Consider the following 18,646-nt stretch of genomic DNA (forward strand, 5'->3'; position numbering starts at 1 on the left):
TCATATCATTTGGAAGCTGTTAAAGCATGAAAGAAAACAGATGTGCTTAGACTAAAGCCGCATCATTTAAAAATATTGTGACTTCAATGTCCTTAAGAATGAGAGTGACTTCACTTCACTTCATTACATTTTAAAATTCTTATCAAATGTTTTCTGTTTTTGAAGTTTGTCTTTTAATTTATTCATTGCTTAGACACATTCTTAGATTGTTCAGCCAGAAGTAGCCCCTGTAATCATGTGGTATGCCTTCTTGCATAATAAAGGCTGGGAAATTCCCTGAAATAATTCCTGTTTGCACTAGAGCATATCTTTTAGGGGGTGGAAAGATCTACTCTTAATTTAAAAACTAACAGTCACTAATGGGATTCAGCAGATTAAAATAGCTGCCTACAGCTCCTGCTTGCTCTCCCTTCCATCTGCCAACATTTGCTATATTAAGATGATGGGTTTTATCTCTGAAGATTGTTCATCCTGTTCTTTAAAATCATAGAACTAATGGATATGGTTTTGAACTTCCTCGCCCTTCTTCCCTGGACTCCCTTCCAGTTAAGCAAGGGAGGCTCTCTGACAGCTCTATGCCTGGTAGCATAGCCACACTCAATAAGGAGACACTGATAGGCCTGGACAAATTTTATAAAATTCTAAAGCAAATATCCGAAGAACAGATCCTGCTTAGAAAAATATCTGACAAGATCTCTGAAATTAAAGTGATAGCTGCAGCACACCAGCTCAGTTTGCAGGGACTATCCTCAAGAACGGGGGAGGCAGAAACTAAAGTTTCTTTTCTAGAAAATAATATAGGCTGTTTAGGATCACTGCAGACCAGCAATGTCTGATCCAAGAAGTGCAAGATAAAATCAATAATCTGGAGGGCTGGTTCATATGAAATAATATGAGGGTTGCTAGGTTCTTTTAGGATATGAAAAAGGCCGATCAGTAGAATTTTTTTTTTCTAAAACCATCCTTGGAAGCCTTTCCTTCCACCCTGAAACAGAGTTGGACATAGAAGTCACTGCTCTATAGACAATCACTCAGCTAATGTCAAGCCTAGGGCATTTGAAGTAAAATGGCCTGCTCTTTAGTTGCTCTGAACTAAGAAAAGCAGAAAACTGCATTATCTCCATATAACAGACACAATTTAAACTGCCAGGTGAATTACTTGACGGGAAGGGATCCAGAGCAATGCCCACCTCAGCTCTGCACCTTCATATTTTCCATCTTGTCTGCATTTAAAGTGGACCCATCAGGCATTCGTAGGCTCAGATCATTATCCCATCTCACTGAGCAAGTTCCCAAGACAATCTGTCTCCAGTGGAACATAACTAATCTGTCCTCTCTGTCAGATACCCGAATACAGTAAACTTCCGATAATCCGGCACCTTTAGGACCCAGGGGGTGCCAGATTATTAGATATGCCGGACTATCGGAAGGGGGGGGGGCTGTGAGGGGTCTGGAGTGGAGTGGGAGGGGATGCCACCCCAAACCCCTCATAGCCCCCCGTTCCGATAGTCCGGCTCTGCTCCAGGCATTCCTGATTCAGCCGCTGCTGGTCAGTTTCAGCAGTGGCTGAATCGGGGATGCCTGCAGCAGAGCAGCTGGGGTGCTGCCGGTTGGTCCCGCAGTGCCGAGGGGCAGCGCTACGGGACCAACCCAGCAGCACCCCCGCTGCTCTTGGGGATGCCTGGGACAGAGCAGCTGGGGTACTGCCCGGTTGATCCTGTAGTGCTGCCCCTCGGGGCTGCGGGACCAACCCGGCAGCACCCCAGCTGCTCTTGGGAACGCCTGGGGAAGATCAAAAAATTTGGCTTGGTTTCTTCATTACATACTTCTGAGATTGTCTGCACTAGACAATTTGAGATTAGGTAAGGCTCTATATCTTTCTAGCTGAACTTTATGCCCAATTCAAATACAGGCTGGTGTACAGATTGTCTGAAGTATACACCGACACTTGTTAAAGACACTCTACTTTCTTTGGTGAGAGAATCTGTCAAGAGAGTAAAAAAGTTTAAGATTTTCCAGTTACAGACTAACTCGGCTACCCCCTGAAGCTTTTGTCAAGAAAGAGTTAGCTATTGCTGAATACCCTTAATGAGCTCTGGCATTACTTGTCTAAAATTCTACCAGCGTGAATAAAAAAACGTAATGTGAAATGTAACCCAGCTCAGGTAGGATTTTTCCAAAAGAGATGTGGGTCAGACAACACTCATCAGCTTCTTTGTGCTGTCCTAATATTAAAGCCCTTCAGGATAGTTCTGTCACAAGTGGAGAAAGTTTTCAGTAGATTTGACCAGAGTATTTGTTGTTCTTCGGGTGATGTTCCCATGAGTTTTTACTAACCGTGCCTGCGAGCTGAGCATGCGCAAGGGGAGCTCGCGTTGTCCCCAGATTGTCACCTTGCACGCACAGCTCACCTCCTCCCTTCAGTTCCTCTTCTCCCATCCTCGGCTTCAGGCAGAGTTCTTCAGTCTCTTCAGCTTTCCTCAGGGGAAGTGAGAAACCTCCCTGGTTTCACTCCCCGTTTCCCTTTGTGCCATTGCAATCAACTTTAGCTGGGGGGGGGGGGGGGTGTTTGTCAGTGCAGAGTACCGGCTTTAGTGAGCAGCCACCTGTGGGCGACTGCCAGACCCATTGCCCCCTTCTGTCAATTAAGCTCTCTCCCTATTTAAAAAAAAAAGGGGGGGGGGAAGGGAGGAAGAGAAAAATCAACAGAAAAGAAAAACGGCAGCTGGTTAATGGCAGCAACTGCCACAGTGGCAGTCTTAATAGAACGCTGGTGGAGAGCTGGCCAGGAGCCACAATGCCAGGCTCCTCTGATTTTAAGAAGTGTCACTTGCCAGGAGCCCATGCTGGTTTCAGACAGACATGCGGATTGTATCTGTTGTCTTGGTGAGACATATGTCCCCCAGAGATGTGATTTCTGCTGCTCTTTCATGGGGAGAGCCACGAAGGACAGGTAGCTTTGCCTCTGCATGCTGCTACTAAATAAAGCAATGCAGCTGGAGAGTTCTCAGGGATCCGTGGCCAGAAAAAGAGTCACCTCCAGCTTCAGCAGCATGGGCAAAGAGGGGACAATCCTCCACCAAGTCCCTGCCCCCGACTCCATCTCCCCGACAGGTGAGAATGGAAAAGGAGAGCACCCGCACTAGGGAAGTTAGCGCCAGGAACGGCACTGAAATGCCTAAGGCGCATTCAGCCTCGGTGCTGTGGAGATCAGTCCTGGCACTGGAGAGCGCTTCTAAATGCCCGTGCACACCGGTGCTGGCAGCAGCAACAGACGTTGCACCCAGAATGACCCTGCACGCAGCCACACAATCCGTTCGCAAGGAATGGGGTCCAGAGGCGTGCTTGTCCACCTTCAGCTCCATGCCATCCCCCAGGGGCACTACAGGTTGCAGATGATAATAGGAGGCCACAGCTTTCACTTACACAATCCTAACGGGCTTCCCCCACGTAGTCTTCTCCAGGGTACATCCCACTCTACCCAAGATCTCCAGCATTGTCTGAACGAGATGGTATCAGGCGGGGGGGACCAATACAGTGTCTTCACAGTGCAACATTTGTCCCTTACTGCAGCTTGTCACCCTTACTACTTCCAGGGTAGACCACCCTGGTATTTGGAGTACCTGTACCCTTCACCCTACTACCCACCTCACTGGGTGCCATGGGACCACTGGGGTGTACGGAAGAGACACTGGACATCATCCTCTACCTCAGGGACGCTACCTCCTCCCTCCCCCTCTCAAACAGTACCGTCAGCTGCAGACTTGGACGAGGAGGAGGAGGATCAGCTCTCCGACAACCAGGCTGAATTAGATAACTTCATCCCACAACAATAATGCCTCACGTTCCCAGGAGGTGGTAATACCAGATGAGACTCAACCATCTGACAACATGAAACAATTCCACAAGTTATTTAAGAGGTTGGCAGCAACACAGGACGTCCGCCTCCAGGAAGTAGGGGAGAAACAGCACCGACTTTTAAAGAACATGCGCCCTGCTTCACAATCCAGAATTGCACTTCTGATTGATGAGGCAATAATGGAGGTCTCTGAATTCCAACGAACTCCTGCCTCAATCCAGCCAACCTGCAAGAAGTCCGACAGGAAGTACTTTGTACCCCAGAAGGATCTGGACTTCCTGTTCTCACATCTACAACCTGACTCCCTCATCATGGATGCAGCTAATCAATGCACAAAAGCCCCTCATCCCAAAACCTCACCTAATGACAAAGAACACAAGAAGTTGGACCTTTTTGGGGAAAAAGGTCTATTCATTGGCCACCCTTCAGCTACGGATAGCCAACTACGCAGCCTTGTTAGCGACCCACAACTTCGACAACTATTTTAAACTGGCTGAATTGATGCAACATCTCCCTGACTCCCAAAGGTCTATCCTCAGAGGCATTATACATGAGGGTTATACGATTGCTCATACAGCTCTTCTCTTCACAATAGATGTAGCTGACATGGCAGCCAGGGCAACTGCCATGGCTGTGGTGATGAGAAGAGCTTCTTGGCTCCTTGCGGCCCAAGGAGCTCCAGTCCAGAGTAGAAGACCTACCCTTTGACAAACTCAGGCTCTTCGTGTCAACAACTGATGAGGTCCTACCTCCAACAGTAGGGCATCATCTTCATCTTTCCATATCTAGACGATGGTCTCATAAAAGGCCGATCTCAGGCACAAACTCCAACATGATCACCAAAACCAGGCAGAGGTTCAATTGTCAGGGCCTTCTAATAAACGAACAGAAATTAACTCTGCTCCCCACTCAAGGCATAGAGTTTATTGGGGCCTGCCTCAATTTGTTGACAGGCAGGGCTTACCTGCCCCAAAACCAATTTGCAGCATCGCGCAACATCATCAGCACATTGCAAACTACGTCACCCTACTGCTACGGTTCTCACATGCCTACAAGCAATGGGACGCATGGCAGCTACCACCTATGTTGTACAACATGCTTGCCTGAATTTTTGGGCCCTACAACATTGGCTAGCATCAGTTTACAGACCAGGCCTCCCCTCCCTGCACAAACAAGTCGTGCTCCCCAACAGGGTGCGAGATTCACTCACATGGTGGACAGTTCCCTCCAACCTCCGAATGGGCGTTCCCTTTCACCAGCCCGAAACGTCCAGACAGATTACTACAGATGCCTCCTTTATCGGATGGGGCGCTCATCTGCTCCATCACACAGTCCAGGGCAGGTGGTCGGCACATGAATCCTCAATGCACATCAACCTCCTTGAACTCAGGGCCGTGAGGAATGCCAGCAACCACTTTCTTCTGCTCTTTACCGACTAGACTGTTCATATGCTCACCGACATGACAATCATGTTCTATATAAACAGGAAGGGGGGGGCTCACTCCCTGTCACTATGCGCCGAAGCTATTTGCCTCTGGAATTTGGTTAATCCATCATGGCATCACCCTGAAGGCGTCCTACTTATCTGAAATAAACAATGTTCGAGCAGATGCCCTGAGTCAGAATTTCAACTCTGATCATGAATGGGAACTACATCTGGCCATACTTACCTCAGTCTTTCAATGATGGGGGATCCCAATGATAGACCTCTTTGTGACTCCCAGCAATACCAAGTGTCCCCAGTTTTGCTTGAGAGCCGGCGTAGGCAGACAATCTCTAGGTGATGCCTTCCTCAACCGTTGGGATGAATCACTACCCTATGCCTTCCCGCCCATCCCGCTTATAGCCCAATTGCTACACAAGATCTGTAGGAATGGGGCTCCGGTCATACTAATAGCACCATCCTGGGCAAGACAGACCTGGTTCCCCTTTCTATGCGCAATGTCAGTAACCAAGCCATAGCCTCTGTCACGACATCCTATCTCAGAACAGGGGCATATTGCTTCATCCCCAGCCTCACACACTTCACCTACATGCGTTGCTACTTTCTGGATCTAGGGAACGGAATCACTGTGCTCAGACCACATGAAGGAAATCTTTCTACAGAACAGATGACCATCCACAAGGGCTAACTACTTGCAAAAATGGAAAAGATTCTCAGCGTGGTGTCACCAGGGCCATACATATCCTCATGTGGCATCACTTCACTGGATTCTTGACTACCTACATCATCTCAAAACTGAGGGTCTGTCAAATTCCTTTGTGAGGGTACACCTTGCAACGATATCAGCTCTTCATGAGTGTATAGAGGGCTCATCAATATTTGCACACCCCACTACGAGAAGATTTCTGAAGGGCCTTCAAAATCTTTACCCTCCTGTCAGGGTTTCTCCACCTACGTGGGATCTGAACCTTGTCCTGGACTCTTTCATGAAGCTTCCCTTTGATCCCTTGGCCACTTGTCCAGTGCAGTTCCTACTAATGAAGGTGTTGTTCCTCACAGCCATCACCTCGGCCAGGAAGGTTTGCGAAATAGGGGCTCTCATGGTGGACCCTCCCTATACAATGTTCTCTAAGGACAAAGTCACGTTATGCCCACATCTACCTTTTTTACCTAAGGTGTGAACGGCCTTCAACATCAATGAACCTACAGTGTTACCAGTGTTCTTTCCCAAGCATCACACATCCCCCCAAGGAGGCCATGCTTCACACACTCAACATACGAGCTTTGGCCTTCTGTATAGACAGAAAGGATCATTCCGCAAATCTTCTCGCTTGTTCGTTTCTATCGCACCACGATCAAAGGGTGTGCTTATTTCAATGCAATCCATTTCCAAATGGGTCTCCTCATTCATACTATGTATTTATGCACTCTGCAACAAGCCCTTGCCAACTCCACTAAGGGCACACGCAGCCCGTGCAGCTTCCACCTCCATGGCCTTCCTCACTGACATTTACAGAGCAGCCACCTGGTCCTCAGACCATACCTTCGCTAGACATGCTATTATGCCACAACTGGCTGCCGATTCAGCACTGACGACGGCGGTGCTATCTACAGCTTCTAAGCAGTGACTCTGATTCCTATCATCCTGTCGGATACTGCTTGCCAGTCACCTGACGTGGAGCACCCTTGGGAACGTCACCCTAAGAAGAAAAAGGAAGTTACTCACCTCATGCTGTAATGACTGCTCTGCTCTTAGGTCCCTGTGGGTGCTCCATGACCCTCCCTTCCTCCCCTCTACTCGGAGTCACATACTGCTTCAGTGGAGAAGAACTACTGAAGGGAGGGGGCTTGCTGCATGCCCAAGGTTGATAATCGGTACAGTGTGAGCTCCCCTCGTGCATACGTGGCTCACAGGCACTGCTAGCAAAAACTCTGCTCTGAGGCTCTGGGACATCCCTACACCTGACGTGGAGCACCCATGGGGACACATACCTCGAAGAACAGTCGTTGCTGTACATAGGGAGTAACTTCCTTTTTCCTCTACAAAAATTTGGATTTGGACCCTCTTTCATTTTCTGGATTAGATTTTATACTCCAGTCCTAGCTCCTGTGTTGTAACCAGACACATCATCTCCCCTTCTTGGTACAAGACACAGAAGTCTCCTGTTCTCTGCCTCCTCACCTTGGCCCCCCATTTGATTTGACTTTGGAGCCAAATACAATTTAGAGTTCCCAAGAGATGATATATTTATTTTCTACTAGCCTCTGTCAGCCGACGGTCAGGGCAGTGTGTATGTGCTGTACACCCGAGACTTCAACTGCTGGGACCGGGGTCCCTTGCAGCGGGCAACCTGGAGGAGGTTGACGGGCGCCCAATGAGTTTACAGAGAGAGCTTATAACACCTTAGATTTCAGCTGCTAGAATTTGTAATTCCTTCGCAGCGGGCAGCCTTAGGGAAAGACTGAAAGGTGCCCCAGTGAATCTGCCACCTGGGAGTGACACAAATCCAAATGCCCAAGTGCTTCCTATATATTGTGTGTGTGCTATACACCCGAGACTTCCAACTACTGAGACCGGGGTCCCTTGCAGTGGGCAACCTGGAGGAGGTTGATGAGCGCCCCAATAAGTTTGCAGGGCGAGCTTATTACACTTCAGATTTTAGCTGCTAGAATCTGATTCCTTCGCAGCGGGCAGCCTGGGGGAGGCTGAGAAGTGCCCCAACGGATCTGCCACCTGAGAGTGACACAAATCGAAACGCCCAAGCTCTTCCTATATCTGTCCCTTAAGACCGGCTGAAGTTCTTTTAAATTGTGCCTGGTTCTGTTACAGCAACTGAAGGAGTCAGGTTAAAGCTTAAACAGTTACAGGTTTGAGGAAGCTTATAAATCATATCGTTGCAATGGCTATTGTTCTATTTCTTAACTGCTAGCAAAATATAGATCTTAAAAATGGTTACAAAGAAGATAAAGATAGGAAAAACAGAAATAATAGTACCAAGTAACAGCTTAACCTTTAAAGAGCTCTTAGTCTGTGTACACTTAAGACAGAGGACCACATCCAGGTACAATTTTTACCCCCTTCTGTGCCTCTCGACTCCAGCGTGTCAGGCCAGGGCCGGTCCCTCAATTCCTAAGAAAGATGAAAATACGAGGTGGGCGTCCCCATAGAACCTTGGGAGGTCAAACACCTAACCCGACCAGCAGGTAGAGGGTAGAATGACACTCAAAAGTGAGTGTGCTGCTGTACCCATCTTTATACCCATGGGGTCACGTATTTCTCTTTCTCATCTGTGATGCCAAATGGTGCTGGTCTGTCTTTTGTGAGACCAGTTCTTACAAGGGAGTTGTGAACTTAATTTACACTTGTAAGAGAGAGAACTAAATTGGAAGTACTGGGCATTCTTTTCTCAGTGGGAAATTCCTCTTCCAGGGACTGTGTGTTCGTATCAACATGGGTGCCAGCCGGGTAATTCTCGCAGCCTCAAGGTCAGCTTATTGCCTTAATTGTTCTCTCCTCATAGCTATGTTTTCAGCTTCTCAGGATCAGATGAGCCAGCATAGACTATGCTGATTTTATTGCTCCTTCTCTGTCCTGTATGCTTTAGGAACCTCAGAGAGGCAAATAAGATAGATGAGATGGGGGGGGGGGGGGGCGGTCTGTCTGGCTACAGCCTCCTTTAACCATCCCCGGTATTACAAATCACTGAATTGTTTGGGAAAATTCCAGGGTAGAAAATTAATGTAATTGTCACAGATTGGAGGCTTTTGGTACTTCGAGGGTGCTTAACTTGCCTCCTCAGATTATAGTTTTCATTAGCAGCTGGCAGAAATCAGGTAATTGGGAGTCCTCTTTTTCTAGAGACATAAGAAAAATAGTCAAAATTAATTTAAATTCTTTTATTACACACATGGTTTTGGATTTACATAACTGTCAGGCCCTCCTTCTATTCAGGCAGAGTTAGTATATTACAAACAAATGTTTTCCTGTGATTTATACTTGTTTTTTCACTCCTGCTCTGTTTCTTTTCAGAATTAATAACTCTTAAGAGCTCAATGTGGGGTATGGGCAATGAGTCCAGATTATTCTTTGAAGAAATGCAACTGCCTTTTAAATTAGGGGCTTTGATTTACCTAACCTTAGACTTTACTATGCATCTTCAATCATGAGCAAGGTTATATAGACTTTAAGGCCAGAAGAGACCATTGTGATGATTAAGTCTTACCTCTTGCACATGGCTAGAAGTAAGAATCTCACCCTCCCCTCCTGTAATAGATCCATAACCTCTCCACAAATCTTGATGTAAATATTTCAAGTTCCAGAGATCCATCATTTACTCAAGTTAACACCAGCAGGTGACGCAAGACCCCATGCAGTAGAGGAAAATGGAAAAACACTCAGGATCTCTACTTATCTCATATGGGGAAAAAATCCTGACTCCAAAATATGGCAGTTAGTCCCTAAGCACGTGAGTGAGATCCATTAGCCAGGCACCAGGGAAAGAGTTCTCTGTAATAACTCTGAGTCCTCCCTATCTAGTGTTCTATCTCTGGCTGTTGGAGATGTTCGCTAATAGCAATTGAGGCTGGGCCATCTGCCACTGTAAGCAGTCTCCTGATACCATCACCTCTGTAAACTTAATGAGCTTAGTCTTGAAGTCAGTTAGGTTTTTTGCCCCTACTGTTCTATTTAGAACTTAACCACCAAAAGGAGTAATCAACATTTGTCTAATTTCAAGCCTTAATTTGTTGATGGCCTATTTATATCTATTTGTTCTTGGTCATTGGTCCTTAATTTTGAGATTGCTCTCCCATCTGGTCTGTATCCTTCTTACATTTATAGAGATCAATTATATGTCCTCATAACCTTAATTTGGCTAGGCTAAACAAGCCAACCTCCTTCTTCATTTGTATGATCCTCCTAGTAGGCTTTCCAGTTTCAATTTATTTTCCTTAAATATGGGAGACTAGAAGGGAATATTTGAGATAGACTTGCTTGCTCACTGACAGGCAGTGTCTGTCCATCTGTTCTTTTCAAGAACTTTTCCTAAAGAGTAAGGCTTAGGATCACCAGATTTGGAATACATCTTTTATTGTAACTTACAACAAGGTAAGGGTTTGGTTGTACGGCTAGGCAGAAGGTCTGAATTCCCCCTCCCCTCTGCCTTATTTCATGCCGGTAAGGGTTTGGTTGTGCCAGCAAAATGGGATGTGCCTGGAATAGGAAACCATACTGAAAAGGGACAGAATCACCAGGTAGGTGAAAGGGGTTGGTTGAGGTGTTCTTCCTCCACCCCTTATCCTGGACTACCCCAACTCTAAGCCTTCCCCCACAGGTACCCAGTGGGGAGGGGGTTGCAGCTCCCCCACATCCAATTCATACTGGAATATAGCTGGCTGTTCCCCTTTGTCACAAAGTGAGGGGAAAGTGCACAGTTTGCTCTATTCCTCCTTCTGGCTGGGAAGTGCAGAGGACAGATGAACCTGGATGTGTCCCAGCTGGCCGATATGTACCCACCCCTCCCCTGTCTGTGCTTGCTGAAGCTGTCATAGCCACGGAGAGGTGGGTTTTTTCACTTGACCCTAAGTTATTTCAGTGAGAGAGCACTGGGGTAGTCCTCTCTTTCCAGAGAACCTTGCATACTGAACCTCATATCCTCAGCCCTTCCCCAGAGCAATGATTGAAGTGAAGAAAAAACAAAAATTAATTAAGAACATGAACCTGAGAACTGCTGGGAAAATCTTCTCATACAGTGATGATAATCTTCTCTAAAGCTACTGGATCTACCTCATTAGATACATTGTAGGATTTCATTTGTCTCTTCCATGGTGTTACGGTATCTCTTCGACAGAAATGGAGAAGGTCTTAAGGACACTGCTCCCGAGAGCTATTTAATAGCCCATCTCATCCGCGAAGGATGGTATTTAAGGTAGTGACCCTCTAATCCGTATCTGATCACCGGAGAATGTCAGACCACAGCTTAATAGGATGCGTAAATAAAAACTGGAGACGTGGATTGTAACTGACAACCACAAGACTATATTATTATAAGAAAATAAATTTGACAAAACAATACCTCAAATTAACATAAAGGGGGCAGTCCCCTTTTACACTAAATGGACCAGGAAGGGCAGTCCCTCCAGGTCCCTATGCCTACCACAGAGTCTACGATGACGGAGACGACTGATGAGCTGCTAGCGACCTACAACCCTCGGGCTAATTGAAAGCCTTTAGGGAGGACAGCTAGGCGTCCCTCGTCGGATGATCCCGACGCTTGGCGACCTACAACCTTCGGGCTAATTGAAAGCTGTCAGGGAGGAACAGCCAAGGTGATCCCTCGAAGTGTGAGTAGAGAGCGATGACGGTCGATTCGCCTTCCGCGAAGTCTCCTGGTCCTCGCGATCCCTTCTCCGCGCTTCGGTGTGGCAGAATCAGGCGATTGATGCTAGACTCTATCTTATCTACCTTAACCCTAACCTAAAATAAAAAACCATATCTAAACCCGACGAGCCCGACGGACAGACACGAAGACGGCCGACATGCGTGGACCGACGCGACCTGCCGTACAGTCTCGATGACGAAAGCTGTCCTAACTAAATACTATGCTACCTAAACTAACCTAATGGAGAGAGGTCTGACCTTCCGTCAGCCTAACTCTAAAACCAAAATTTACTGAAGTGGAGGAAGCATAACCTTCCTTCAGCTTCTCCGAAAATGACCTTTACAGGACCTCGCTTAAACCTAGGACAAGAGTATCTAGAACCTTGCTCTCTCTCTCTCTCTCTCTCTCTCTCTTAACCTAAGACCTATACCTGACGCACCCAAAAGCCTGACGCTGTCTGACCCAGGGATAAGCCCAGGGACCAGCAGCAACTGCTGTGCGGCAGAAACTTTTATACTCAGGGCTCATGAATATTCATGAGTGTTCTAGGCTTAAAATGATTGGCTGATAAAGATGCTCTTATTGCATGGTTTGAATTGATTGGTCAGTGGAGGATGCTAATGAATATTCATAACTTATTCAAATCTTAACAGGTAGGTGAGTTGCTGCTTTTAAACTTTAACTGCTACCTGTGGACATGACAGAATTTACATTTCCAAATGGATGCTCAGAGAAAGTTCTATGGTTTTCAAAATGGAGTTTTAGACTCCATTTTGAGATATTGCAGAACTCTGCTATATTTGAGTCTTTATGCATTGTAAATGAGTAAATTGACATACATATGTGTACAAGTAAATATCATCAGTCCTATACACTGTACAAAGATTCACAGGGTAAATTTACAATTGATGTTATACATTTCCGTTCAATTATTTGCATTTCACAGATATATTAATTCTGCCTTACAAGGGCACGTCACCTTGGCAACTCATAGTCATCCTGTGATTGACCAGTACACCCAGATTTTTCTCGTCCTCTGTCACTTCCAACTGATAAGTCTTGTTGTTTGTCCATAAGTTCATGATCTTGCTCTTCGTACTATTAGTTTTCATCACATTTCTATTACTTCTATTTTCAAAGACTTTAGAATTATCTTCTGTGATATTCCAGTCCTCCTCCATACCAGCAATACTTCTCAACTATGTTTCATAATCATATTTTATGTGCACATACCCACTTTTTGTGCCAATGTCATTAATAAAAACGTTAAACGAGTGGTGTGATGACCGATTCCTGAGAAACTCCACTATTAACTACCTTTCTGACAGTTCATTTTTCAGCACAATCCACTTTGGTCTCCTTTTAATCAGTTCCTTGTTCACTTTTCAATTTTCATATTCATTCCCATCTTCCCCAGCTCTAGCTGTGCATGGTAGTGTCATCCCACTACCACCAAAATCAGTTCTAAACTTAGACTTCTATACCTTCTTTAAGGATAAATAAGTCACCATTTTGCTGTTAGGAAAACCTGATGTCTGATTATTTATAAGTTTAAATGTTATTCTTATTACATTTTCTTCAGTTTGGGGTAACTTGAAAAATGTAACTGCTCATAGATCATAGACCTATTCTTTGTCCCAATAGGATTAAAAAAAAAGAGAGAGAGAGAGAGAGAGAGATTTTGAACATAAGATACATAACTGAAAATGATTCCTTCATGTCCTTTACTCACCTACTCTGTTTTGGGAACTGAAATCCTTTGGAAAAGCTTTGATTGGGTAGAGATCTGATCATCGCTAAATGTCTAATTCGACAATGCTGGAAGTTGCAAGAGTGCCCAACTACCAAAGATTGACACTTTAACTTGGTTAGGCTGCTATCAATGCAATAAATAATGTGTTGCTATAGTAGCAGTCAAGATAAATATATGGTCTGCATTTCTGGATAATCAGTTTAATTCAAATCTGTTTTGGATTTTGAATAATCAGTTTAATTCTCCATTGGGTAACTTGGTTTGCATTGTCTTCCGAGATCCTAAATTCCTCTCATCATCTCAGACTATCCCTTCCATCTCTTTTGTGTGTCCCTGCTTGTCCCTGCCCCCCGCTGCCCTTTCCTCCCTGTTTGATCGTTCTTTTATTCTTTGCTTTTGCTTACCTTTCAAGTTAGTTTTTGGTCTGCCCTTCAGTGTTCTCTCTAACATATGTCCATGGGTATAACTTTCGTTATTTGGGTAAATATGGAAGTGATGTATCACATAACAAAAATCATTCCACATATGCACAGTGTGTAATGGGGGTGGTGTTGAGTATTTGGGTTGCAGGAAGTGCTTCAGGGCTGAAGCAGAGGGTTGGGATGCATGGTGAGGTCTATGGCTGAAGTTGTTGGCTCTGGGGTGGGGCTGGGGATGATGGGTTTGGGATGCAGACTGTCCCTGGGCCAGAGGACTACTCCCACCCCCAGCACTCACTCATTGCAGCAGCTTGGGTCCTCGTGAGAGACACCTTTCCATGGCCGCAGCAGGTACAGCAATCGGAAGGGCAACTGTTCCCCACCTGGGATAAGTCCCAGCTAGACATAATGGAGGTCAGGAAGGAGCACTTCTTCCCTGGCAGCAGCAGTTCTGGGTTAGGTGCTGTGGCCAGGGGAAAGTCACCCCCTTCCTGCTGGCCCCAGTATGGAGCTGCTGTGGCTGGGGCAGAAGCAACTTTTTCCTCCCTGGAGCTGTCATGGCAGCTCTGCTACAGCAACTCCATGGTGGGGAGAGGTGCTTCTGTCCTGGCTTCAGCAGCTCCATGCTGGAGTCAGCAGGCAGAGGAAGCGCTTTGTGCAGCTGCATTGGGCCCTACCTCCAGGCTTGTTAAGCAGCTATGCAGCCACCTAGCCACGAAGCTAAAGGGAACTTAGCCTCTCTATACTTTTCATATCTTTTTTTTCCTTCTTTTGCTTCTCTTTTTCTTTTGTCCTTTCCAAAGAAGCAATTCTGGGAATTAATTTATGATTTTATTTTACAACTGGAAGCAGAATAACTAACAAAATGACCATCACTGCATGATTGTACACGCAGTTCTCTTTAAACACTCAGTTGTCTTTGTTGTATTATTCTTTGCCCTTAGGTAATGCAATACTTTTTCATTATTATCTTGTTGTATAATCTGATCTCTCTCTATTCCAAGCTAAATACCTTCATTTTCTTTGTCCTCTTTGTTATTTATTAGCTGTATTTAAAATAAAGAATAGGTAAATAAATTGCCAATGATGGTGAGTCCTTCACAACTTCTCCCCCCCCAGATTAATTACCCTTAAAAATATGTTTCTTATTTTCAATTTGTTTAATGTCATTTCAGATTGTAGTTATTGGATTTTATTCTAGCTTTGTTTGCTAGATAAAAGCCCCCATTTTCAAGTACCTGTACCCTATATAGTTACTTATAAACTCTGATCTTTTTAGCTGTTGAGCTAAATAGAACGATGGATCTTCTTGAGTATGATACATGGTTTTTCAGAACTTTAATAATCTTTGTGTCTTTTCTCTGAATCTTTTCCAGTATATTAACATCCTTCTTAAATTATGGATACCAGAATTGGATGTAGTAGTCCAGCAATTATCAAACCAGCCCCAAATACAGAAATAATATCTCTGCATTTCAACTTTCAAATCCAATATGCATCCAAAGATCATATTAGCCCTTTAGCCACAGTGTAGAACTGGGAGCTTATGTTCATTTGAATCCCAGGAATTTTTTTTTTTTAAAAAGTACTTGTTTATAGACATGTGGGGCAGATAGCCTTTTACTAATGAAAAAACATCAACTATCTTAAAAGTTGTAGAATGCCAGTTCTGAGGCTTAATTACTGTTTTCCTTTGGACTGTAAATTTTGGGTTAAAGACAATAGTAGGGCATGAAGAATGATACTGTTCCCAGCAATGTTGCAGTGTTGCTGTTGGAGAAATCTGTGTCCGTGAGAAGTAGGAGAGGTAATAAGCCATCTAGCAAGTATATCTTTTTCTTGCTTTTGCAGATTTTTGCATTGGGTAGGTTTTATGTATGACGGACCATTCTCAAAGAACAGATACCAGTGGTTGTAGTTGAAGTAGGAGATAGGGATGTTAAAATGTGTGTATTCAGGTAAATCTGTAATCGCTGAAAAATTCAGGATTACATGTTTACATGTGGGGGAGAGGAGAGCAGATTGTCGGGAGCCACTCCCCCCGCTATGCTGCTGCTTCTGTATCTGCTTCTGAGGCTGCAGTGAGGGGGGATAGATGGCTCCCTGGGAGCTGGTGCTTATGGGGAGCTGTCTTAAAGGCTGGCTCCCCATGCGCATTGTCTCCTGCCTGCTTTCCCTCCTCCTCCCCCTCCCCCACCCCATCCTTAGAGGCAGCAGCATGGGGGTGGGGAGCCTGTGTGTAAATGTGAAGGTTAACTGATAAGCCAGGGCTCATCGGTTAATTGTTTACATGTGCAAACTATCACATCCCTAGTAGGAGGATGTATGGGTTTTGCAGGGGGGATCTTGACCTATGGCTAGCTTTAGTATTTTCATTAATGACTGGATGATGGAGCAGAGAGTAATGCTCATAAAAGTTGTGGATGATTGCAAGCTGAGGGAGGTTGCAAGCATTTTAGCAGAATGGATTAGAATTCAAAGTGATCTTGATAAATTGGAGAATTGGTCTAAAATCAGCAAGATGAAATTCAGACAGATATAAGGTAGGGACGTGAACAGGTAACTGGTTACCTGGTAAGCGTCACCATTACCAGGCCATCACCATACTGGGTGATGCTTACCAGGTACCAGTTAATCAATACCATAAGCAGCCTGCAGGGCTGCTCCAGCTCCGCTTTGGCAGGGAGCAGAAGATGGGCATGGGGGGCCAGCAGAGGGGACGGGCAGCTTCAGTGAGGGCAAGGAACGGCAGCCCCAAGCACAGCAGGGTGAAGAGTAGGATCTATTTAACCAGCTAACTGATTAACCAGGATTTTACATCCCTAATGTAAGGTACTGCACTTAGGAAGGTAAAATAAATTGCTGAAATATAGAATGGGGAATAACTGGTGAGGTGGCTGTACTGCAGTGGACCACAAGTTGGATATTCGTCAACAGTGTGATACTGTAGCAAACAGACAAGTGTCATCCATGGATGTTTAAACAAGAATATCATACATAAGAATGACATTTGGTGCTGGTGACCCTGTACTGGAGAACTGCATGCATCTTTGGCCACTATGCTTTAAGACAGATGTGGAGCAATTGAGAAAAGTCCAGAGGAGGTCAAGAGAAATAAAAAGTTTAGAAAATTTGACTTATGAGAAAAGATGGAAAGAATTGGCCATGTTTAGTCTTAAGAAGATAAGACTGTAATGTGTAATGGTCTTCAGATTTCTGAAATATTATTATAAACAGGACAGTGATTAGTTGTTCTGTGTCCTCCGAAGGTTGGACAAAAAGTAATCTGTCTAATTTTCTGCAAACGAATTTTAGGTTGGATATTAGAAATACATTTCTAACTATAAGAAATGCTAAGCTCTGGAATGGGTTATCCCGAGAAGCTGTGGAATTCCTTTCATTGGTGGTTTTTAAGAACAGTTTAGACAGACATCTCTCGTGGATGGTTTAGGTAGTCAGTCCTCCTTCAGTGCGGGGGAGGGTGAGGTAGATGACCTTTTGTGGCCCTTGCCATTCCTACATATCTTGGATAAATGATCAAATTGCATTTGCAGTTCAGGTCTTACAATGAACATTTCATACATAACAAGCTCTCATATTTAAATAATTTTAATCATTTTTCAGTAATAGAAGAGAATATGGTAGAACTCTAAGGTATGTTCAACAAAAATATTGATCTTTATGAAAATAATAAAAAACAAAACTTTTTAGCCAGTGTGTGTTAACACACATGTCAAAAAAACATATCTGTCTCTATTTGATAGGGAGATTCCTAACAAATTCTCTGAACCTAGATTATATTTTAATTAATGAAATTTGTCAGTAATAAGAATGTGAACTCATAGGATACCATAGGCATAATGCATGACAGCATGATTGTGTTTATTTCTTAAATTCAGTAACATTGTAGTTGGGTTTTATTTCATTTAATGTAGCAACATTGCAAATAATAATAACAGTAATTGAATCATTACTCTCATTAATCATTGTACCAGTGTTGATGCCTTCAATAATGTTAACTTGTTCTGTTTTCAAAGCATCAGGCAATGAAGAGACATGGTGAAGCTTGGGTTGAAAGCCTGCGCTATAGGAGACCTGATCTTGACTGTATGGCAGGTTTAAGGCGTATCACTCTTAACTGCAATACACTTGTTGGTGATCAAGGGGCTAGAGCTTTTGCAGAATGTCTTGGAGAGGACTTATGGCTGAAGGGTATGGTAAAACAATTGTTTTGTGCTTCTAAGTAGGTTGATCACAGTTCTGAAAGGTAAAAGGTGATACCATGATGGGCTTGGATGGTCATCCCTGCTCAACCCAAGCCCTGCTAGCCTCTCCCCTGGGCTCCTCTCCCCTGTCTCTCGGCCCCGCAAGCAGTAGCAACCCTTCTGGAGCTCCCAGCTGTGCAAGCTGCGGCAGCCCCACTAGATCTCTTGGCAATCCCACCGCCTGCTGGCTTCATGGCAGCCCCGCCAGACTTGCTGGTGGCTCCACTGGCTGCAGGGTCTACTTCCCCACGAGCTAATCCTCTCCCTCCCCCGCCCACATGTCCCCCCCACACCAGCTTCCCTACCAGTTGTGGGTTCTGGTGCCCCATGGGCCTCCCTGTCCTACTGGCCCTGTTATCTGACTCCATTCTGAGCCGCCAGCAACCTCTGCTGCTGATGCTCTCTAGTCCCGCAACATCCATGGTCTTATTGGACCACAGATGATGTCAGACCAGAGTGTTCCGACCCACAGAGGTTCAACCTGTATCGGATATTACAGTATCTGCATAATGATGCTTTTCCTGTG

At 44.9% G+C, this 18,646-nt stretch overlaps 1 protein-coding gene across 3 annotated transcripts in view; it reads left to right on the forward strand.

Annotated features, from left to right (window-relative positions):
* The window catches only part of CEP78 (centrosomal protein 78), a 61,527-nt gene that overhangs the window by 7,660 nt on the left and 35,221 nt on the right, over positions 1–18,646 (forward strand). For all 3 annotated transcript variants that reach the window (XM_075931739.2, XM_075931740.2, XM_089779242.1), the window contains exon 6: positions 17,893–18,067. In XM_075931739.2, the coding sequence (XP_075787854.2) occupies positions 17,893–18,067 (175 nt within the window). The remainder of the gene's footprint in view (positions 1–17,892; positions 18,068–18,646) is intronic.

This window comes from Pelodiscus sinensis, chromosome 6 (assembly GCF_052426305.1).
Source record: "Pelodiscus sinensis isolate ZL-2025 chromosome 6, ASM5242630v1, whole genome shotgun sequence".
Lineage (NCBI taxonomy): Eukaryota > Metazoa > Chordata > Testudines > Trionychidae > Pelodiscus > Pelodiscus sinensis.